The 23831-nt window shown below is 58.0% G+C and overlaps 1 protein-coding gene across 1 annotated transcript in view; it reads left to right on the top strand.

Moving 5' to 3' along the window:
* CDK18 (cyclin dependent kinase 18) overlaps positions 1–23831 on the top strand; it is a 26750-nt gene extending 2919 nt beyond the window's left edge. Inside the window, exons 2-16 of the mRNA XM_025277662.2 lie at positions 14340–14488; positions 14656–14795; positions 15384–15509; positions 16633–16689; positions 17650–17764; positions 17939–18033; positions 18237–18299; positions 18858–18981; positions 19078–19198; positions 19949–20046; positions 20262–20367; positions 20479–20521; positions 21314–21404; positions 21700–21777; positions 22425–23831. Coding sequence (XP_025133447.2) covers positions 14340–14488; positions 14656–14795; positions 15384–15509; positions 16633–16689; positions 17650–17764; positions 17939–18033; positions 18237–18299; positions 18858–18981; positions 19078–19198; positions 19949–20046; positions 20262–20367; positions 20479–20521; positions 21314–21404; positions 21700–21777; positions 22425–22459 — 1441 coding nt within the window. The 3' untranslated portion in view covers positions 22460–23831. The remainder of the gene's footprint in view (positions 1–14339; positions 14489–14655; positions 14796–15383; positions 15510–16632; positions 16690–17649; positions 17765–17938; positions 18034–18236; positions 18300–18857; positions 18982–19077; positions 19199–19948; positions 20047–20261; positions 20368–20478; positions 20522–21313; positions 21405–21699; positions 21778–22424) is intronic.

Genomic DNA, 23831 nt, shown 5'->3' with positions numbered 1-23831 from the left:
CTCTCTCCCAGCAAACTCCTGAGCTTCTCCCAGCCTGTTTCCTCACCAGTGAAATGGAGGTCATAACAGGGAGGGTTGTTACATGAATTAAATGAAGTGATGTACACTGCCTGGCACCTGGCAAATGCTAAATAACCAGTGGTTTTATTTGTTGCTTGGGAACGAATTCCTAGTTATCGCACTGTGCCTGGCTTTGGGTAGAGATGGAGGCAGGCTTTCCTAATCTCATCAAGCTGGGCCCTTAGCAGTATCTTTTCCATTCCTCCAGATTGAGGAGGAGGTCCCTGTGTAAGAGAGTGGGGGCTAGGTGGATGAGAACTGTTAGATGAGAACCTGCCAGGAGGGGACCTGCTGTGCCTTGGGACTCTACCCTCCCCTCTATCTCAGCTTCCAAGAGGAGTGGGGTGGGCCGTGGGGGCTGGAAAGCTAACAGCCTCCTGCTCTGAGGGTCCTCCGCCAGGCCTCCCTTCCCTGGGGTAAGAAGACCCTCCCCCAGTGCTCAACTGCGGGCCCAGTTCTGCTCTGTTGTCTGGGAGGGAGTGGCTGGCCCGGATCCAGACTCACCCAATTAGCTTCGCCCCTTTGGGCATGAGTCACATTTCTCTTCTGTCCACCCTGGACCCTTCACCCTCCTGGCATCAGCTGCTGAGTAGGCACTTTCCCATCTCTGGGGGTGGGAGCAGACCAGTGTCTTGTTGTGGGCCCCACAGCCCATGTGCCCTTGCATGCACACAGAAGCCAGCTCTAAGGCTGGGCTCATGGCCGCTCAGACAGCCTGGGATCCAGGATCACAACAGAGCCCGGGGTTGGCCTGGCAGGAGCTGGCCCGTGGCTCAGCAGCAGACTAGGAAGAGGGGGCGCTGTGGGCGCATCTCGGCCAGACCTCCCATTGGAAGGAGAGCCCCCCAGCTCCTGCCATCTTCAGGGTCCTGTCTACAGAGGAGGAGCGGTAAGGAGGCAGGGTGAGAAGCGCCTTTGAACTCAAGAGGGTCTTCAGGCTCCCTGACAGCATGAGCGGCCCTGGTAAGACAGGACACCCTGGTCTTGGAGACATTAACCTGGATCTCTGAAGGGCAGTGGTGAGCCTGGGAACTCTGGATAGTGGTTTCACCCTGTGCTCCCACCCCACCCTTCTGACGTTAAATAAAGTCTTTCCTGGAAATAGAGCGGTCGGTATAGACAAGACGACCGGATAATTTTTTTAAATATTTATTTGTTTGGCTGCCCTGGGTTTTAGCCGCAGCACGCAGGATCCTCCATCTTCCTGTAGCATGCACGATCTTTAGTTGTGGCTGCAAACTCTTAGTTGTGGCACGTGGGACCTGGTCCCCTAACCAGGGATCAAACCTGGGCTCCTTGCTTTGGGAGCTCAGAGTCTTAGCCACTGGACCGCCAGGGAAGTCCTGGGTGGCCTGCTAATGATGGCACGCTGATATGTTCATTCATGTTTGTCTGTGGAGGGTGTGTCTCTTGCCCGCCATGGGTGGGGGCAGTGTTTGAACTTCGGGGTCAGTTCAGATCCTGCCCCTGTTGCTCAGGAAGTGGTTGCCTTCGGTGAAGGACCTTGCTCACCCAAGTTTTAGTTCCCTTCTTTAGAAAATGGAGAGAGGAACAGTATTGCCTCATGAGAATTCCAATGAGATAATGTCAACGGTACTCCTCGCCTTTTGCCTTACCTGGTGTCGTGACCAAGGGCTGGTGGCAGACGGAGTCAGCGGACCGCATTTGGCGGTTCTCAGAACCCTGCCCTCTCCTTGATCCCTGTAGAAACCAGGGCTCAGGCCCCCAGCTGGGGAGGAAACGCTATTCTTAAAACATTTCCACACTACCTTACCTCAAGCGCCCTCTCCATGTTATCATTATTGTGAGAAGCTCTGGCAAAGCTCCAGAATGATTTCTGTCCTCCCCCCTCGCTTCCATAAAGGAACCTCCCCTTTTCTTTCTTTGGGGGTCCCCTCAGGAAACAGGGCTGCTTCTCCCTTCTGGCCCTGGCCACCTAGCAAAGGAGATTCTTGCTGAGAGAGCAGGCCCAGGGAGGGGGGGCATAGCTGTCCTTCCCCACATCCTGGCAGGATCCAGCACCTGGAAGCAGGTAGGGGGTAGGTCCTGTGCTGGAGGGCATCATGCTCGTGACATCTGCAGTGCTGGGTCCCTAGGCCCCCTCTACCAGCAGGCCATGGGCCGAGGCCAGGAAAGGGGGCCCTAAGCCCCTCCCTGTTCCTGGCACGGAGCTCAGCTGGCAGCACCCCTTGCCACGGCTGGGCCGGGTGCCACGCTCTGGGCTGATGCCAGACCTGCCTGGCTGCTTCCCTGGGCAAGGCGGCTCTCCATGGACAGCTGATGTCCCTGATAATGGTGCCCGGTGCAAGGAATGCCATCTCTGGCCAGACCCTTGCTGTCCCTTCCAACCCCAGAATGGGCACTGAGCTCAGAGTCACAAGCCCTCGGTTCTAGTTTGGCTCTACCCCGTCGTCCAAGTGGCCCTGGGCAGGCTGCTCTCCTTTCTGAGTCTTCCCTTCTTCACCTGGTAGATGAGGGTACAGACCTGGGGATTCCTAGAGCCCTGTCCAGGATGGCTGGTTTGCGGTTCCAGCTTTTGCCAATCCTGCTGGCGAGGGGAGCTGTCCTTGGAGACCCCAGGAGGGTCTTGATCCCCCAAACTCTGAAGTGCAGGGCCTTCCCCCAGCTGAGGCCGGGGCAGCTGGCCCTTGCCAAAGCTCTGGTGGATGAGGAAGCCCTGGAAGGCCTCCTCCTTGTCAGACGGGAGGAGAGAAAGTACTTCCCAAGGCAGTGGGTGTGGGATTCAAACATCATACAGACACTGATACCAAAGGGCAAGGCTTGAAGAACCATGGCTCTTGGCCAAATCCAGCCTATGTTAGCCTGACCTGTGAGCTAAGAATGATATTTATAGGTTTAAGTGGTTGGGAAAAATTCAAAAGATGAAAGTAATATTTTGTGACACTTGAAAATTACATAATATATGGATTTTAGTGTCCACGAGTGAAGGTTTACTGGAACACAGCCACGCATTCGTTTCCATCCTGTCTGTGGGTACTTTTAGGGGGATAGAGTTGTGTCACGGAAGCAGAGACCGTATGGCCACAAAGCCTAAAATACTGGCAGTCTGGCCTTTACAGGAATGCTTGCCCACCCTGCTTAGATAATCATAGTTCTCCCAAGGTTTGCACCAAACAGTTCTGGAATCTCTATCTAAAAATACTTTCTTTTCATTTAGAAAGAAGCGTTGTTCTTTTAACATAAGCAATGAAAGTTCATTATGGAAATATTAGAAGCTGCAAATAAGCAAAAAGGAGGTATTAAAATCACTCGTAATTCTGTTACCCAGTTAGATAACTACCGTTAGCATTTTAATTTAGAGCCTTCTGGAATATATATATATATATATATATATATATATATATAGTGTGTGTGTGTGTGTGTGTGTGCTGCTGGATTATATAGAGTGTTTGCGTGTATTTATAGGGTGTACATGTATGACACATATATGTCTAGCACACAGCTTTTACAAGTTGTACACAAATGCCCTTTTCATTTAAATACACATCTCAAACTGCTTGCTGTCTCAGGGACTGTCCTAGGCCCAGTGGGGTAGTTCTAATATCCCAGACCCTGGGGGAACGTCCAGACCGAGGTGGCCAGCAGGCATTCGGGCCTGTGTGTGAGGCACAGGGTCTTGGTGGGGCCTGAGCTGCGAATCTGGAAGTCATCAGCACGTGGGTGGTGGTTTCCACTGCAGGAAAGCTTGAGGTCACCAGGATGAGCGTAGAGACGGAAGAACAGAGGACCAAAGAGGGAACTCGGAGCAGCCTGACATTCAGGGCCAGGTAGAGGAAGTGAGCTCCCAGACAGGGGAGGGAGGAGGAAGCTGGAGAACCAGGGGCTGGGGGAGGGGAGACGTACGAGAACCTGGGACCGAGCCTAGAGCCTGGTGCTGGACGGGTGCTTGTGGAATGAGACCGGGACTGGGAGAAACCAGCGCCGCTGCCCAAGCTCTGAGGGTGGGTGCCGCTGACCGGACATCCAAAGCATAGGATGTTCGGAGTTGTCCCAGAGCGGGCCTTGGAGACAAAGAGGAGCAGGGCGGTGGTCGTGGCTGCAGTGGCTGCTTGACCCCGCCCGGTGAGAGGGAGGCCACGCTGAGTGTGTGGAGGCCAGCGTGCCCTGAAGGGTGGAGAATGTTGGCCAGGGTCCTTCAGAATGCGGGCGTGGCATCGCTAGGCCAGACTGGTGATGGCGAGTGCGGGGAGTGCAGTATAAATAGGAATGTGATCTGGAGATGTGGGAAACCCTCCCCTCCGGCCCCCTCACTACTCGTGAGGCAGCTGTTCCCCTGGGATGCGTGCTTGAAAGCCCCTGCCCTTTGTTGCTAAAGTTGGGCGTGGTCCGAAAACCAGAGATGTTAACAAAGATCCCGCGACAGGTTGTTCAGTCTAGACGAGGGAAGACTAAAGGGAAGGTGACCTGGGTGCTCTTTATTTCTCCTCCTGTTGGTTGAATAGAGGATGGTGGGCATCAGGCTCTGTGCTTAGGCAAACAGAGTGGAAACAGATGAGCTATTTCCACTGAAATTTAGCAAGGAAGACTTAAGAAAATGTTCTAGACTCTGGAATTTTAAAAACACTGATGGTAGGTAAGGGACCTTCCTTGAGGGTCTTTCTTTAATGCACGCTGCTGAAAGGAGTGGAAAAGGGTCTTCTCTGTCTGGGAGCTGGGGTGGGCCTGGTCTGGAAGCAGATGTACGAGACAGAGGTCTTGCCTGCCCCGGCTCCTTGTTCCTGCCTCTGGTCTGGGATGTCTGGGACGGCCAGAACCAGAGCTGACAGAAGGGTACCTCGCCCCACCTAATCACTTAGAAATCCACAGCCTCTCCAGAGATTCCAGGCCAGCCTTGGCTGGGTGTCTAAAAAAGACCAAAAAAGAAAATGCCAGAAGATGATATATGTGGCTTCATTCCTTGAGCCCCAGGAAGCCAAAAAGAGTGACGGAGTATCAGCAGGGCTGATGGGGCGGTCTGGGGTGAGGAGGGGTCATCTGTAGGGGTCAAGGTCAAGGTCTGAGCCCAGGTAGTATATGTGACCCATGAGGCCCTGGAAATCTGCCCCTGGGGGATGGGATCCCAGGAGGAGGGCCCCGGGGCCTGCCGAGCCCCCTCCCCACAAGACCTGGGAGCCCCAACTCAGCGCATGTTCAGCTGGAACCTCTCTTGAGGATCGTCTCCATCCCTTGTCTATTCCTCACCAAGCTATGGCAACTGCCTACCCTGAAGCCTGCACAGACCTCACTGGGAGTGCGGCTGCTGGGCCGGAAGCCGCCGTCTCTGCCCCAGCCCCCCTGACCCCATGCCCCTATTGCCCTGGGGAAGGAGCCTAGCTTACAGCTGAGGCTTGGAGTCCAGTGGGCAACTGGCAGCCTCTGGGCGGCCCACTTACCTCCAAACACTCCCCGAACCAGGAGCGCTCGGTTTTCGTAGATTCCCTTACTGCTCGTTCGAGGGTTTGCGCAGTGCCAAGCCCTGTGTCAGGGGCTAGAGGTGTAATGATGAGTCAGACCAGTCCTTCCCCTTAACCTGCCCACAGGCAAACTAGGGAGACAGACAAGCCAGCAGTTACAATACAGCAAGCCAAGTGCGCTGCTCGGGGACATCTAGAGTGCTGTGGGAGCCCAGGGTAGGGGCCCCACGTGGCCAGCAGAATTTCAGGCTAGAGAGAATAGGAGGGGTGTGGCAGAAGGCAGGAGGAAGAGGTCATGTCTGCCTTGAGCCTTGAAGATGCAAACATTTGGTTGGCTTTCCCCTTGTCCCTGGTGTACCGGTCCCTGGGTTCCCGTTCCCATGGAGAGTTAGGAGAACCGAAGAGGAAAGATGTCCCAGGGAGTCCTGGGCTGGCCGATGGACCCCTGGGCTTGCTCTCGTATCCCCAGGAAGAGGGCAGGGCCAGGCCACCCACATGGGCTGAAGTCCCACCTGCTAAGAGTTGGGGCTGGCCTGACAAGGAGAAGATAAGCATAGCAACAGGACCTGGCCTGCCTGAGAGTGGAAGAAAGGGTCTGCACACCAACAGAGTGTCCTGAGGGGTCAAGGTCTTTGTCTTCAATGGGTCTAATGTTTAAACGTAGAGGAGAGGCTCAAATGAGCCATTACAGCGCACCAGCTATGGTCTAATTCAGTGTGCCCATTCATTCCACGAACACTGGCTAAGCGCCTGGTAGGTTGCTTCCACGTGAGGCCGCGGAAGCAAAGCTGCCCCAGTCCATGCTCTTGCCCTGAAGGACATGTCAGTCTGGAGACATCTCGTTTTACCTCCCAGGAGGAGGGGCAGCCACATGCAGCCTCCCAGGGGAAGCAGCAGCTGAGTCAGGGAGCAGTTTTACTGAGAGAAAAGTGAGGAAGGCCTTCCCAGGGGTGGCCAGGAGGGTGCTTTCCTCTGAGAATGTCAGCTGTGTTCCCGAAAGCTGGACCCTCCAGGGAGGGCTGAGAGCAGAGACCAGGAGGAGACAGGGGTCAAAACACAAGAGGCCTAGTCTTCTGGCCGCTGGAGTTTGGACTTTTTCCTGAGGGTGGTGTTAATACTGAAGGATTTAAAACGGGGAAGTGACGTCATCAGAAGGCCGCTGAGAACAGGTCTCACAGCCGGGGGCAACTGGATAGGAGGTTGGACATTCTCTCCATTTTGCAGATAAGGAAGCTGAGGTCTTCCCAGGTCACAGTGCTAGTAGGTGGGAGAGCTGGGGCTCCTCCCATGACTCCAAACTGCAGAGCCTTCTGGCGAGCAGGCCCAGACATCACGTACCCTCATGATGGGACTTTTGCATCAGGTAGGACGCCATCCCTCACCATGCTGTGGCTCCTGCCCACCCGAGGCCCGCACAGGCCTCCCTGGGGGAATGGCTGCTTGCCAGAAGCTGTTCCCTCTGCCCCAGCCCACCCTGCTCCCACTGCCATGGGGAAGAATTGGGTTGCACTTGTCCAGGACAAAGGCAACCCTGGGCTGCAGACAGCCGCCTCCTGACTGGCTTCCTGTGGGTTAGTCCAGCTTGCTACTGGAAGGCCTTCCCCACCTGCCCCCACGCATTCTGGCAGGAGCTGTGGGAATCTTCTCTGAGCTCTGTCCCTGCGTCCAGAGCATCTGTTCACTGGCAGGGTGACCACAGGCCTCTCTGTCCCCTGGATCCCGGCCCCTCAGAAAGGCCCAGGCTGACGGCCTGTCCCCCAGGCTGGAGCTCGCAGAGCAAAGTGAGTGATGAGGAGTGATGAGGGCTCCGGGTCCTCTGCTTCCCTGCTTCCTCCTGGCTCCAGGCCGTCATGGGGTGACTGGCTTCCCCTGAGGTTTGTTACAAGCTAGGGAAACCAAAGCCTCAAGCCATGCAGGGCAGGGTCAGTGAGAGGATGCAGGAAGAGATGCTATCTGCCAGCTCCCTGCAGGCACGGTTCTGCTGGGGGAAGGGGTGTCTCTGAAGTCCCAGCGCTGGACGTGTGCAGACTTGATCAGCCGTGGCCCCTGGTTATTTTTAAAACCTGCCCATGGGCCCAGAGTGGCCGAGGCAGGGCCAGGAAGCGAGCAACAGAGAGTGTCATGAGGACCATAGCTGGTGGTCAGCCTTTGGGAACGAGGGACAGACCCTCGGGGCTTCGGAAAGCGGGCAGTTGGAAATTACTTCCTTCATTCCCTAGCCCTGGGCTCGCAGAGACTGAGACCTAAAAGAAAAGAAAACAAAGCAAAAGGGGGGACTTGGAAAACCACTCGCGTGCCTGGAACTCAGTAGGTGCTCCAAGTGCTGGTGACGCAGCCAGGATGCTGTGTGCCACAGAGCTAGCCTGGCGGTCGAAGCGCGCTTGGTGAGGGGCGTGAGCAGAGTCCTCCCCGCGGCCTCCCCATGGATGACTCACTTTCACGAGGGTGCCTGTCGGGAGGGTGCCCGCCTGGGGAGGCTTCTGGAGACCTGGGACCTGAACCACAGGCCACGGTGGGGAGTGGGGAGGACTGAGCCCCAGAGGAAGGTGGTACTGCCTCTGAAGGGCCCTGGGTTGCAGGCTGCGAATCAGGGCTTTTTAAAAATAAACTGTATATCTTTGTTATTTTGGCTGTGCTGGGTCTTTGTGGCTGGGCACCAGCCTTCCCTAGCTGTGGAGCATGGGCTTTTCTTGTTGCGGAGCGCAGGCTCAGCTGTTGTGGCCCGCAGGCTCAGCTGGTCCACAGTGCGTGGGATCTGGCCAGGGGTTGAACCCACATCCCCTGCATTGACAGGCGGATTCTTAGCCACTGGACCACAGGGAAGTCCCAGTGAGGGCTTTATTCAGGAGGAAGGCCAAGAGGCTTCTCATAAGGTTTCCTGAGGAATCTCAGAGCTGGCTTCCCTGAGATTTAGGAGGAAAAGCTGACCTCGCCCTCTGCAACAGCCTGCAGCCAAACTCCTGTGAGAGGGAGGCTGTGGCCCAGCTTCCTGGGATGTTCTGCCATCCTCCTTCTCTGTCTCCAGGATCTGCCCACATGGGTCTTCCAGGTGTCCCAGCCAGAGGGTGGGGGTTAGTTCTGGGTCCTGGCGGAGGTTGTCCTGGGGGTGGGGAGCCTCTGCGCCTCCTGGACAGGGGGTGATGGGCCTACAGGTTGGCGGCCTCCCCGGGAATGGACACTGTCCACCTGGGGGCTGAGGGCCCTGCCTGGCGGTGATAGCCACGGGGACCCCTCCTACCTGCCCTGCCCTCTCTGTCTGGAGGCTCCGGCCTGCCCATTGCTGACCAAGTCCCCTGCTTCCTGTTCCTCTTCCATCCCAAGGTCTCAAAGCGCCTTATGGACGGTAGGAATGTCTGTGAGGGGTGTGTGTTATAGGATGAGCTTTATATGGGCCTGTTTTCTGATATTTTTACATCTGTGCCGGAAGCTGAGGGAAGAAAAGAGAGAAGAGAGCTAACATTTTCTGAGTGCCTTCCTTGTGTCAACTCAGCACCCCCACTCAGACATCAGCGAACATAAAGCTCGTGCCCAAAACCCACCAGGCCTCTGCTCCCAGCACCCCTCACCCCCATGGTGGCCGCCCGTCCTTCCCTGGCTCAGGCCAACCCCTTCAGAGCCCCGCATGACTCTTTTCCGACTCCCCCATTCGCAGTCTGTCAGCAAATCCCTCCGGCTGCCCCTCTGCGATACACCGGGAGCCAGCGCTTCTCCCCGCCTCTGCTGCACCACTCTGATCCCGGCCATCACCCCTGTCACTGCCACCTCCTGGCCAGGCTCCCTGCGGCCCCCGTGCTGCGGTCAGAGGGAGCCTATTAGAACCTAAACCCAATCAGATCACTCATGCCCTCAGGCCCTCCCAGACCCCGCAGGGACCCAGCACGATCTGCCCCTCTCTGCTCTCCAGACCACCCCAAACTCACTTCTGCCTCAGGAGCTTTTCACCTGCCATTTCCCTGTTACCTGCTTCCCCCAGATTCTGTATGACTAGCTCCCTCCCCGGTACCTTCTCAGAATTTTCCTCAAAAGATGCCACCTTCTCAAGGAAGACGTCCTGATCACCCTATTTAAAATTCCAACACCTCACCTCTCACGCCCCATCTCTTTCCTGTTTTTTCTCCCTTGCACATGTCACCATCTAACATGTTGTGTATTTTATTTAATTATATTTAACTATATTGTCTGCTACCTCTCCCCACCCCCATTAGAGCGTCAGCACCGTGAGGACAGGATTAGTGCCCGTTTTGTTCACGAGTAGGTTCTCAGGGTCAGCAACAGCGCCTGGCATGCAGTAGATATTCAGTAAATAATCATGGAATGAAAGACTAGAGTCGAACTACGAGTGATGGCATCCCCACGAGCGACTGCCGCACGCTGTCCTCGGCCTGCTGGCGTTAGCGCAGAACTGCCATCTGGGGTTGTCTGGCTTTGAATTTGGGGTGAGGGTGGAGGAGACCTGGGAGGCAGAGAATAGCACTTACAACCTGGGCCTCTGGAGGGGCAGGGGGCATTTCTAGCTAGGAGAAGAAAGGAGCGATGCGGTCATGGAGCTTGTGCACTTGGCAACAGCCAGGAAGTTCCTGCATGATTTTGAGCAAGTCAGTTCCCCTCTGGGAGCCAGCGAGGATTGGAATGGTGGCTCTGTGAGTGCCTGCTCCGGCCAGCGCTCCAGGAGCCCCGCCCTTCCTCACGGCAGCCTCTGGAGAAATGTCAGTGTCCTCCTGGCCCGGCTCCCCCTTCCTCCTGTGCGACGCACTTCTCTGGCTGGCTGGTGCGCGCCCAGGAGGAAGTGATGGCAGGTAGGCGAGAACTTCATGGACTCACCTGGGCAGCAGGAAGGGCTGGGGTCTGCCTTCCAATCCTGCAGCTCCCAAGAGGGACTGCTCCTTCAACACCACCCCACACCCAGCCAGGCCAGCATCTCTGAACGCGCGTCTCCCTCTTCCCCTGGCACCAGTTGCCCCAGGGACAGCCCCAGATGGCTCCCTGGCCCTGGGGACAAAGGCCACACTGTGCCCAGCCCTGGGCTGGCTTCAGGCTGGGTGACACTGAGCCCTTCTGTCCCCCGACGCGGGTGAGGGGCCAACTGCACGAAGGTAACAGGCCTTTTTCCTGTCTCCCTTCCCCCTTGACCCTCAAATCTGAGGAGCTGACAACTCCCAAGAAAGAAGTGACAGAGGCATCTTGTGTCCTGAGCTAGGAAACAACAGATCATTCACTGCCCAGTCTGCCCTGTTGCACTCAGACCCTGCTGGGTTCAATGCCCCAATTGTCCCCATCGGAGAGCAGTGTCCACTCCCTGCGTGGTTACTGCTGCCTGCTCCCCGGCCGCCATCAGGAGGCCCATCCTGACGTCTCGCCCCCATTGCTGCTGCCGCAGCCACTTCCTCTCTCTCTTCTCAGGCCGGCTGAGAGCAGCTGGGCTCCCAGTGTCGTCTGCATCGCTTGGCTCCGCATTCCTGCTCAAGCCTCCATTTCACTCTTTCCATGCTTCCTGGTCCCACTAGTGGCTCCTTGCTCCTAACTTAGCCACGAGGAGGGTGGGTGGAACTTAGGTGGTCCTCCTTTGCCTTGTAGAAATTGGGGACCTCCCTCCCACAAGGCTTTTGATGAGTTTCCCTTCCCCTCCCCTCCAGGCAAGAGCAAGGGCATCAGATTTATGGCAGCTCCTGGTGGATTCCTGAGTCACCAACTCAACCTGCCATCCCATAAATCCCAGACTGTAGGACAGCTTTATGGGGAGCCCTGTTTCTAGAAGAGGGCGTGACTGCCCCCCACCACCTTGGCAGAACACAGACCTCAGGAAGCCAAGTGCCCAGTTCCCCCACCCGCTAGGATGACCATGACTGAGCTTGGGGCACCAGTTTGAGAAGGGCAGTCATTTCCTCCCCTCCCAGGGGGTCTTGTGCTCCACTCAGCATTCACCCCACCTTCCTGTGCTTCCCCCACCCCCTGGGTTCCCCATCACAGCACATTAGGGCCATCTGGAAACCTGGGCAGATTCCATCCCTTACCTGGACCTCAGCTACTTCCCAACCATGGCTCTAATGTTCAGATCACTGGGAATGGTTTTTAAAAATACATTTTCCCAGGCACCATCCTCAGAGCTTCAGTTCTAGAATCTGAGAGTGAGACCGAGGAATCGGAATTTTTTCTGACGCTCCTTGCTGATGCTGATGTTCACCCAACTTGTAAACAGGTGGTCTGTGCAATGGGGAGATCTCCACTCTCCCGTCGTGTGGGAGGTGTTAGCGAACATGCAGGGCATGTCGAGGTCCTCCTGTCACTGGAACTTACACACTGCCTCCATCAGGAAGCCCCCGTTCCTGCCCCCATTTCCCTGTGAGCTCTACACAAGAGTGAGTTGGCTGGCAGCCTCTGGGAGCTTTCTGTCCATGAGAATCCTGCAGACTGCGGGCTTGAAGCATCACACAGAGCCCAGAGGAGCGGCTGAGGTTGACTGATGGGGATGAGCTTGGAGATGGAGAAGCAGGGAAGCTCCAGGCTGGTGATGTTTGCAGGGAAGCTGCAAGAGGAGTTCTCAGCTCAGGAGCCTCACCTCAGGAGCCCTCACAGCCCCACGTCCTTGAGAAGAGGGACCAGGCTTCACTCACCACTAGCCCCAGTGCCTGGCTCTTCATTTATTGGGCTGAACTGGCAAGACTTCAGGGCCCACTGGCAGAGATAGGCTCAGAGGGCAGTGTGGACCTGAGGCCTATTCTCTGAGAGGTGCCAGCCTGAGGAAGCAAAGGGTCTGAGCTAGGAGAGCTGGAAGGTCTCAACTTAGCTTCCTTTGGAGGCAGTCAGGAGCCTGCAGGCCCAGGGGAAGGACCTTTTCCAGGCTGGTTGAGGACAGAAGGATATGATCATTACACAAAGTAAACATGTTACTGACCCATCATCCCTTAAACCAGGATTCAGGAGGGGCCTGGTTGCCTTGGCAACTGGTTACTGGCCAGTGACAGCGCTGAGAGCATCCTCTGGGGAGCGGCCATGCTTGGTGCATGGGTGAAACCCGGAGAGAGTGCAGGGTGGTCCCTTCCATCACAGGGCTGGCCCTGATGGCTTCTTGGCAGGCGTGGAGGGTGGGGGGTGCCTGGTGAGGCCTCTTGATCCCAGCCCCACTGAAGCTGAGGGAGAAATGGGCAGAGCAGAATGAGGGGGCGGACACGCTGGAAGCTTATGAAACCACGGAGGGGAGGGGAGGGGAGGTGTGACAGCCCCACTCTGAGTTTTCAGGGCAGAACAGAGAAGGAAGAGTAGGCGTGAAGAAGCAGTGGCACCAGTGCCACCGAGAGGCCAGCAGGATGTCCCCTTCTCAGAGGCCAAGACGGCTGCGCAGCCTCGGGAGGGAACCCCTCCTGGCTGGGGAGGGGGCCCAGGGGCGAGCAGACAGCCCGCCCCGCTGCTTCATGGTCTGCGCTGCAGTGGAGGCCCTACCTGCTGGCTTCTGTGTGGGAAGGACAGACAGTGCTCTGCGTCCTCTCCCCAGGGGGCCCTGTCTGTTTCCGGCAAATTTCTGGCTTTGCCCTGAGACATTCAGCTGCTCCGGACCTCCCATATTTCAGCAGGAGAGATGGGAGCAGGGCCAGGTCCTCCCCTTGTCCTCCCCTCATGCCTTTCCTCTCTTTTCCTGTCTCCTGGGGACTCACAGCAAACCAGAGAGGGGCTTCTAGGTGTCAGTATTATGAAATGGTTTGCGCCAGACTACATTACAAGGGTGTAGGCTAAGGTACGTTCAGCTTATGGACATCCATCAGTTAGGCTTACTGGCTGTTGGCATATTTGGCCTCCTCCATGTAAGTTGGTAAAGAGCTGCTGGCCCAGGGGCCACCTGGTTCTGGTGTCCTCCCTGCCCCCCCAGCCTCCTTCCAGAACTCTCTAGGCCTCTGGCAGCTAAAAGGCTACCGTCTGGCCCTGGGGAGGCCTTCAGGATCCCATTGGCCCATCAAGCCACTATTATGAGCCATACTTTTCTCTGCTTCTTGATATACATTGTGAATATCTCCCCAGGGGCAGGGAATCCAGAGGGGATAAGATTCCCAGGAAGGAAGATGGTTAGGAACATGTCACCCTGGCCCCCAAGTACAGAGTGATTGACAGAGCTTGATGGGAAGACCCAGGATTCACATTTGTTGTTGACCAGACCCGCTGCACGTTCTCATCTGTTCTTACCCGTTCTCATCCATTCTCACTCCTTCTCAACTATTCTCACCTGTGCTCATCCATTCTCACCTGTTCTCATCCGTTCTCACCCGTTCTCAGCTGTTCTCACCCATTCTCATCTGTTCTCACCCGTTCTCACATGTTCTCATCCATTTGCACCTGTTCGCACCTGTTCTCATACATTCACACCATTCTCACCCGTTCTCATCTGTTCACACCCGTTCTCATCCATTCGCACCTGTCCTCACCCGTTCTCACCTTTTCTCATCTGTTCTCACCCATTCTCACCTGTTCTCATCCATTTTCATACGTTCTCACCCATTCTCACCTGTTCTCATCCGTCCTCACCTGTTCTCATCCATTCTCATCCGTTCGCACCTGTTCTCACCTGTTTTCATCCGTTCTCATCCATTCTCACCCGTTCTCATCCATTCTCACCTGTTCTCATCTTTTTTCACCTGTTCTCACCCGTTCTCACCCATTCTCATTTTTTTTCACCTGTTCTCATCTGTTCTCACCTGTTCTCATCCATTCTCACCCGTTCTCATCCATTCTCACCTGTTCTCATCTTTTTTCACCTGTTCTCACCCGTTCTCACCCATTCTCATTTTTTTTCACCTGTTCTCATCTGTTCTCACCTGTTCTCATCCATTCTCACCAGTTCTCACCTGTTCTCACCTGTTCTCACCTCTCCTGCCCCAGGACCCGCCACTGCTCCCTGCCAATCATGAGCAAGATGAAGAACTTTAAGCGCCGCTTCTCCCTATCCGTGCCCCGCACTGAGACCATTGAGGAGTCCTTGGCGGAGTTCACAGAGCAGTTCAACCAGCTCCACAACAGGCGCAATGAGGGTGAGGGGTCTGGGGCCCTTTCCCCACCCCTCCCCTCCCCTGCCTTCCTGCACACCAGCACAACTGGCCCTGGTGGGGAAGGACAGAAGTCAGGGTGGACTGGACTCCCCACTCTGTCCCCATCCTGGGGCAGAGGCTGGGAGGGTAGCTGATGCCTCTTCCTTCAGACCTGCAGCTTGGTCCTCTTGGTGGAGACCCCCAGCCAGAGTCCAGCACCTTCTCCCCCACAGACAGTGGGAAGGACCCCGGGCAGCTGTCCCCAGGCATGCAGTACCGGCGGCAGAACCAACGCCGCTTCTCCATGGAGGTGAGGGGCTCCAGGCTCTATGCTATGGACGTGATAAGAGACACATCCACAAGTGTGTATACCCAGGAAGGTGGTTGCCTCGGAGCCAGACTTCAGGGGTTCAAAACCCAGCTCTGCTATCGATTAGATCTGTAACTTCGAGCAGGTTACTCGGCCTCTGCATACCAGTCTCCTAATGTTAAAATGATCATGATGAAGATGAAATGAGTTAATATATGCCACGTGCTCAGAACATTCCTGGTCCACAGCAAGGGCTAGACAATTTGACTACTGTTCTTATGGCCCATATCCATGTGCCCAAATGTATGAAAAGCAGGCTTACAGAAGCACAGTGTCTACAGGAATCTCATGCTACAGATGGTGACTCTGAGGCCCAGAGAGGGCAAGGGACCTCCTGAGGTCACCCGGCACCACCTGGATGGTCACGTTTGCCTCTGAGCACAACTTTGAAGAAATCCCCACCCATGATTCAATCCTGCTAGGACTGTTCACAGGGAAAGCGAGACCCAGGATGGGAGATGCAGGCCCCACAAGCCCTGGCTACCTGGGAGCAAACTCGGACACCTTGTCTCATCCTGGCCCCCGTAGGACATCAGTAAGAGGCTCTCTCTGCCCATGGACATCCGCCTGCCCCAGGAATTCCTACAGAAGCTGCAGCTGGAGAGCCCAGACCTACCCAAACCGCTCACGCGAATGTCCCGCCGCGCCTCCCTGGTGAGTCCCAAGAGGGTCAGAGTTCACCAGAATGGCCACCCACTCCCGTGCATGGCCCTGGTTTAGCCCGTCCCAGTTGAGGCCTGCAGCGGTTTCCAGGGAGGTTTCTGGGCCTCTGGCGCCACCTGCTGGCCAGAGAGGATTCCCACAGCGGATCCTCCTTTGTCAATCTCCATTCCCTAGAAGCGACTTAGCAGCAGCAGCAGCAGTTGGGTCCCACCAGTGATGAAGCCCACTCTGGGTTCCAGAGTCTTCACTGAGATGAGATCAGTAAGCCAGCTGGCACGTGTTTCTGAGCTTTGGCCTGTCAGATTTCCTTGGGGAATCTTACAAAACACAGATTCTGATCCCCCATCCAGATGCCTACAGAATCAGACTCTGGGTGGTGGGGCCCGGGAATCCGTACTTTTAAGGGTTGTAGTGCAAGGAGATCCAACGATCCATCCTAAAGGAGGTCAGTCCTGGGTGTTTATTGGAAGGACTGATGTTGAAGCTGAAACTCCAATACTTTGGCCACCTGATGCAAAGAACTGACTCATTTGAAAAGACCCTGATGCTGGGAAAGATTGAGGGCAGGAGAAGAAGGGGACGACACAGGATGAGATGGTTGGATGGCATCACCGACTCAATGGACACGGGTTTGGGTGGACTCTGGGAGTTGGTGGTGGACAGGGAAGCCTGGAGTGCTGTGGTTCACGGGGTCACAAAGAGTCAGACACAACTGAGCAACTGAACTGAACTGAACTGAACTGAGTGCTGAGCGAGAGCAAGTGTGCCGATGGGAGGCTGTAGGGAAGTGGGTTCTGAACCCAACACTCAAGGTGCGGTGTCAAAAAGGCACAGTTCCTGTCCTTGAGGGGCTTCTGAGCAGGATGGAGACAGGTGATGAAGGCGTGGGGCAATCCCAGGCCTGCACCCCGGGCTCTGGTCCCTGCACTGGCATGGGAGAAAGAAACTCACTCCTGGGACAGAGAGAAGAGGGGGAGAGAACGACTGGCACTGCCCTCCCCCTGCTTGCCCCCGACCCACAGGGTCTCGTTCCCTTCCCACCTGGAGCCCGGGGCGGGGAGATCGACCATATGCGGGGGCCTTCAGGCTCACAGATGCTCTGTCTCTCTTTCAGTCAGATATCGGCTTTGGGAAACTGGAAACATACGTGAAACTGGACAAACTGGGGGAGGTAAGAGGCCAGGTTGCCAGGCAGGATGGCGAGGAGGAGAAAGGGGGTCTCCCCAGCCTCCCCTGGTCTGCACTCACATGCCCCTGCCCACAGCTCCTGCCATCCACACTCTTGGCCATGCAGTCTGTCTGGCCCAGCCTTTGGCAGGTATTAAGGTGGGCCCAGGTCCTGGAGGAGGCCCTGAGGCCCTGAGGATGGAGTGGCTGATGGACTCTGGGGCAGAATGCAATCTTTTTATTCTGCAAGTATTTCATGCCTAGGATCACGTCCCAGCTCCACTGTTGGCTAGCTGTGTGGCCTGGGGTGAGCTCTGGAGTGACCTCCCCCTGTGCCTTGATTTCCCCCTCTGTCAGTGGAGGTGGTAACTCTTCTACCTCATAGGGCGCTGTGTCCCTAGAATAAGCTTTTGTGCTGTGTATTTACTGGCTGTTTCTGTTATCACTGCACTGGCCTTTGTATTCCAGGCTGGGGGTGGGCAATGGTTTACAGAGAGGAGGAGGGTGTAGCCTTGTCCATCTAGGAAGCCAGAGGAGACCTGCATGTAAACATCGACAGAATATAAGGAAGAACAAAACTAATGCTATAATAGAGGGGCACCTCGCCTGCTGGGAGCTTACAGGAGAGACGTTCCTTCTGACTGGGGAGGAGTTAAGGACAGCTTCACAGAGAAGCAGGCTTTGGAGGAATGGGGACTTCAGCGAAGGGTACGGGGTGGGGAGGGTAGGCAGGGTGTGCATGCCAAGTCACTTCAGTCATGTCCGCCTCTTTGAGACCCCTTGGACTGTAGCCCGCCAGGCTCCTCTGTCCGTGGGATTTCCCAGGCAGGAATACTGGAGTGGGTTGCCATTTCCTCCTCCAGTTGGCAGGGCAGTGTGGCCCACGTCACAGCCCGGGCAGAGGCACAGAGAGGAGGGCGCTGGACAGAGGAGAGCCGGCCCTGAGTGCGGTTCTCGCTCCCAGGGAACCTACGCCACAGTCTTCAAGGGGCGCAGCAAACTGACGGAGAACCTCGTGGCCCTGAAGGAGATCCGGCTGGAGCACGAGGAGGGCGCGCCCTGCACCGCCATCCGCGAGGGTGCGCCCAGGGTCCCGCGGGCCTGCGGCTCCGGGCGGTCCTGAGCCTGCGGGCGGCCCTGAGCCTGCGGGCGGCTCGGGGCCAGGAGACACGGCTGGGGTGGGGAACCCCGAGGCTGATCCCAGGAAGAGGGGTGAGGGGCACGCGGGGCTCAGGCGCGCCTGTCGCCTGCAGTGTCTCTCCTGCGGAACCTGAAACACGCCAACATCGTGACCCTGCACGACCTCGTGCACACGGAGCGCTCCCTCACCCTGGTGTTTGAGTACCTGGTGAGTGGGCGTGGGGCTGGGGCGGGGGTGGAGGCCGCCCGGGCCTCGTTCTCAGAGGCTCCCAGCAGGAATGGCCAAGGGCCCAGGCTTAGGGGTGGCTCGGAGCCGGGGCCTGTCCCACTCCTGGGCTGGGCCCCACCTCCGGGAGCGCTTCTGGCCAGGGTTCGGGTCAGGCTGGGGCTGAGCCAGGCCCCGTGTTCCAGGACCGTGACCTGAAGCAGTATCTGGACCACTGTGGAAACCTCATGAGCATGCACAACGTCAAGGTGAGAGCCTGCTTGTCACGGACTGCCCCCCCAGGGCTGGTGTAACCCTCCCCGCTTCCAGCTCATCTGTCCAGGGACCGCCCCCCACCCCCTGGGCTGGTGTAACCCTCCCTGCTTCCAGCACATCTGTCCATGGACCGCCCCCCAGGGCTGGTGTAACGCTCCCACTTCCAGCACGTCTGTCACTTGAGAGCACCAGTTACCTGCCAGGGTGAAGAGGAGCTTCCGGGGAAGCTCACAGGAGTGAATGGCCCCTTCTGTGTGTGCACACCGGGCAGGTTCCCCAGCCCACAGTGGCCCCTCTCAGCTCCCCACTGGAGCGCTCTCTCCTGCCCACCCTGCTGCCTCCTCTGCGTGCCCCGTGCCCTCCCCTCTGGGTGGGGCCCAGGACGGGGCGTCCACGTGGGCAGGAGAACCAGGTAGCCTCCAGTAGCTCCCCTCCACCCGGTTGTGTCCCCCACCCTGTCCCAGCCCCAGGGCAGGGGTGCAGGCTCTCTTCCTCCCCAGCCGCGGGGTGTGCTCCCACCTTGGGCTGCCCCTTCCCTTCTCTCCCTGCAGATTTTCATGTTCCAGCTGCTCCGGGGCCTCGCCTACTGCCACCGCCGCAAGATCCTGCACCGGGACCTGAAGCCCCAGAACCTGCTCATCAACGAGAGAGGGGAGCTGAAGCTGGCTGATTTTGGTGAGGGCCAGAGCCCGCGGGGCTGGGAGGACCCCACAGTCTCTCCGGGATGCGGGCACCGTGGAGCGGGGAGGTGCAGTGATGGTTTGCTCCTAGGACTGGCCCGGGCCAAGTCAGTGCCCACGAAGACCTATTCCAATGAGGTGGTGACCCTGTGGTACAGGCCCCCCGACGTGCTGCTGGGGTCCACGGAGTACTCCACCCCCCTTGATATGTGGTAAGTGAGCCTGTGGGACCTCCCGACTTGCCTCTGTTGCCCCATGGGCTTCTTCAAAGGACTGTCTAACCTTTGAATAAAAGCTACATGGCATCCTACTGAACTGGATGTCAGAGAACTAAGTCAGAGCTACATCGGGGTTTCCCTGGTTCTCAACAGACTGTGCTGGGCTGTGCTTCTGAAATACCCCCCAGGAGCACACAGAGGGTACAGGAGGCCCCCCACAGTGCATATGATGAATCTTCCCCAAGCCATCAGTTCTGCTGAAAAATTTAGAAGGGATGCATTATTTTTGTATTAGAATTAACACACACAGGATTCAGTGTAGAATGAAAAGTTGGCCCAGGTTTCCAGGCAAAACACAGGTCTCCGATGAATGGCCTCTGCGGTATGCAGGGGTTTCCTTGGAGAGTGGATCTGTGGGCTTCTCTCTTCCCGATGGACAAAGTTTGAGATAGTGCAGCTTGAAGAGCTGCCACGGGGTCTGGCTATGCAGACACCAACCCTACAGAGTAAAAGGGGGAGAGCACAAAGCGTCCTGGAGCCCAGAAGCTCCCCAGAAGGAGACTGCAGTGGGGGTTGGGGGGGGGGGTGCGTGCTGTGCTAGGAGCCTCGGCAGCCTTGGGCCCCCCACCCCTGTGCCGTGACACACTCGAGCCTCCGTGGCGGCGGAGCGCGGTGGAGCAGCGCCAGGAGTGCGGGGGCAAGGAGGCCCAGGCTGATGTTGGCTCTGCCCATCGCTCCCTGCAGGGGTGTGGGCTGCATCCAGTACGAGATGGCCACAGGGAGGCCGCTCTTCCCCGGCTCCACGGTCAAGGAGGAGCTGCACCTCATCTTCCGACTCCTCGGTCAGTCTCCTGCCGCTCCCTCCATCTCACCTCGAGGGGGCGCCAGCACCCCGTCCAGCACGGACACTTCCTGGGACCGGGCGATCCTTCAGGGCGGGGGTCCCGGTGGTCGCAGCCACTCTCTGCCCCCACCTCCTCCCTTACCACACCCCCCGCCCCCAACGTCGCCCTCGGCCCTGGCCTCTCACCCTCCCAACCCCTTCTCATCTCCCCAGGGACCCCCACGGAAGAGACGTGGCCCGGTGTGATGGCCCTGTCCGAGTTCCGAGCCTACAACTTCCCCCGGTACCTCCCCCAGCCGCTCCTCAGCCACGTTCCCAGGTAGTCCCTCCTCCCCGCTCCTGTCCGCTGTGGTCCTCACGGTCCCTCAGGGAAGCAGCCTCGGGGCTCGCCGCGCCCCCACAGGCCTGCGCTAGCTCCTTCCTCCCGCAGGTTGGACCCTGACGGCATCAACCTCTTGAGCAGCCTCCTCCTGGTGAGTGTGCTCCCTGCCGGCCGGGGCCCAGCAGGCAGGGAGCTGAAGCCTCAGGACGTCACCCTGGCCCCCAGTCCCAGCCCCGGGCCGGACTTGGGGCTCCCTGGGACCCCCCGCCCCCCGGCACGGGAAGAGCGCCGGCCTCCCCAGACTTCAGAGCAGGCATGCTCCAAACGGAAACCCCAGTTCGAACCCTAGCTGCGTAGCCCGTGGGCAGGTTACAGAACTTAGCTGTGCCTGGCTTGGCTCAACTGCACAGTAGAATGAATCACTCAGCTTGTAAGATGGTTGTGAGGGTAAAGTGAGGTTGCTGAAGACACTTAAAACGGTGCCTGTCTTGCTTAAGCGCACGGTAAGGGTGGTTCTTAGCATTACTCGTTAGTATTACTGGCATTCAAGTTATAATTGTGTATGCTTTCGCATCTGTATTTCCATCCCCAAAGGAGATCAGTCTCTTTATGTCCCATGTCTGGTTTTCTCCTGGTGGCTGGGGACCTGGGACCCTGAGCTCTGGGCCAGTCTTGAGCTGGGATAGCAGCTAGGTGGAGAAGGCAATGGCAGCCCACTCCAGTACTCTTGCCTGGAGAATCCCAGGGATGGAGGAGCCTGGTGGGCTGCTGTCTATGGGGTTGTACTGAGTCAGACACGACTGAAGCGGCTTAGCAGCAGCAGCAGCTAGGTGACCCCAGGGGTTGCTCAGGTCAGACTGGCCCTCCCATCTGGGCCAGGGGACTAAGCGTAGGGGTCATATTGCCAGTGGGGTTCCTGCAGCCGCTGCCCTCTGCCTTTCAGTATGAATCCAAGAGCCGCGTGTCAGCAGAGGCGGCCCTGAGACACCCCTACTTCCGGTCTCTGGGGGAGCGCGTGCTCCAGCTGGAAGACAGTGAGTGCGAGGGGGACGCTGGGGGGCCTCCCTGGACCCGGGAGCGGGGCAGCGGGTCTGGGCGAGGAGGGCGAGAGCCCAGAGCCCAGGGTCCGGGTCTGGCTGAGCAGCTTGGCTCCCTGTCCCCGGGTTTCCCTTCATAACAAGGGGAGCAAGCCCGGTCATCCTGGGGCTGCCAGCCCTGACTGAAGGGGTGCCCCCAGCTCCCCGTGCGTGGTGGGCGAGGGGCTGCAGACAGCAGGAGCGGAGCCGGTTCACTGAGCTGTCTCCCGGCCTGTGCCCTCTCTGCCTGCAGCTGCCTCCCTCTTCTCCCTGAAGGAGATCCAGCTCCAGAAGGACCCCGGCTACCGGGGCCTGGCCTTCCAGCAGCCAGGTAGGGGCCTCTCCTCCCCACCACCCACCCCGACTAGAGGAGGCCAGGGTGGGCAGCGCTTGCCTTCCCGAGGAACAGAGATAGGGCCGGGAGATGGGGGCTCCTCCCCGACCCCGGCCTCTCTTCCGGGGGCCTGCAGGGAGCAGGGCAGGGCCGGTTTCCCTATCTGCTGCCCAGGCTTCCTCCCTGTTCTTCCTCTTCAACCCGCACCCCAGACAGAACGCCACATCTGAGAGTAGCCCCATGAAGGTGCGCCTATTTCCTGGTGCCTTCTGTCGGCAAATTCTGAGCTCCGGGTGTAGCCTCTATCCTGGGAGAATTGTACTTATTTCCAGACTAGCTGATGGCCTCAGACATGCTAAGTGCTTTCCACATAGCATCTTATTTAATCTTAAAATTTTCCTTGAAGTCGATATCATTGGTTAGTGCTCCCCATTTCTCAGGCAAGGAGACTGAGGCTCTGGGAGGCTGAGTTGCAATTTCACGCAGTGAGTGAGTAGAAGGGATGGGATTAGAGCTCAGGACTGACCAGCTCCTGAGCGCATGCTCTTGCTGGCTCTGGCAGAGCAGTCCGCCCCTGCTGATCTCAGGTAACCTTGGCCCCCGCCTCCTCCTTGCAGCCCCACATCTTTCCTTCCATTTTCCAGGGCGAGGGAAGAACCGGCGGCAGAGCATCTTCTGAGCTGCGCCCGCCCTGCTGTGGCCCAGGGACGAGAGGTCACACTGTGCACAGCTGCAGTGGGATGGGGCCCATGCGGCCTCGGAGGACAGATGCGTGAGGGCTAGTGGCTGGCCCGGGAGACCTCGGGCAGCCCTGCTGGCCGTGGCTGCTTCCTCTCCCTGCTTCCCATGTGCCTCCCCAGTGCCCTTGTCCCAGACACCAACCCCTCCACTGCCTGCCCTGGGGCCAGGCATGAGCTGCTTCCCTTGGAAGAGGTGGTGGGCAGAGAGCGACTCAGGCACTTTCCCACCCTGAAGCCCTCAGGCACCCGCAGGGAACCCACAGGGACTGGAGAGTCCAGAGGCTGAGCTGAGCACTGTGCCTTGGACATGGGCACCACTGTGCCCCCCGACCTCCCGGGGACCTGCCTGCCTGCCTGCCTCATGTTTGGTTGAGACCCTTTCAGGCCCCTGGGAGCCCGCACATCTTTCCCGTTTCCCCTCTGAGAGCAGGAAGCAACATGGCACCTTGTCTGGGACCCTGGAACCCTGGGTGCCAACGTTTGTGCCAAAGCCCCTCCCACCTGAGGGGCTGGCTGTCCCCAGAGCGACAGAGCTGCACCCCCTCTCCCATTGCCCCTGACTTGTCCCCACGGCCTGCTCCTTGCCAGGGACCCTGTGTGCTGCTGGTGGCCCAGCCAGTCCCGCGGGGCCCTGGCCCGCTGGCCATGCTCTTGCAGCTCGGCGGAGCCCGCCCTGCCCCCAGTCTGAGCGGGATCGCCTAAAACTGCAGGCAGTAGAGCACGCACTGCCCTGGGATCTCTGCCTCCCGCTTCTACCAGTCTGGCTCTCCCAAGATCTCTTCCTGCTTATCATCCCCGAGTGCTGGTGGGCCCGCCCTGGACCAGCATCCTGCGGGCAGCACCCAGGTGTGCAGGCTCACCCTGAGCCTGGTGCCAGGCCGGCCCCAGCTCCGTGGTGTTGGCACAGCCTCCCTCTTCTGCTCCTCCCCAGTGCCCGTGGCTCTGTCCTTGCTCCGGCCTGTCTGGAGCCTCCCCATGCCCAGAGGAGGCCAGGCCCACAGTCTGAGGTGCAGGAAGGTGGGGTGGGATGGGGTTGGCTCTTACCCTGAGCCCCAGGGGACTGGGACTGTGCGGGGCCGTGGCCCCCAAGAAGACGCCTCCACCCCCGCTATGGAGCATGCCTCTTGTATTCCCAAAGTCTCAACACTGGGCTGGGTCTTAGATATCAAGGCCAAAGGGAGGCCAGGCCCCCTGCCCACCCCCTTCCTCCTGAAGAGCGACCGTGGAGGGTCTTGGCTTATCCATAAGTCCCCCCCACCCCCCCACACTGTACTGTGAATGACAGATAATATATTTAATTCATGTGGTACA

This window comes from Bubalus bubalis, chromosome 5 (genome assembly GCF_019923935.1).
Source record: "Bubalus bubalis isolate 160015118507 breed Murrah chromosome 5, NDDB_SH_1, whole genome shotgun sequence".
Taxonomy (NCBI): Eukaryota; Metazoa; Chordata; class Mammalia; order Artiodactyla; family Bovidae; genus Bubalus; species Bubalus bubalis.
The sequence above is the reverse complement of the archived record's forward strand: the minus strand, read 5'-3'. Positions and strand labels throughout refer to the sequence as shown.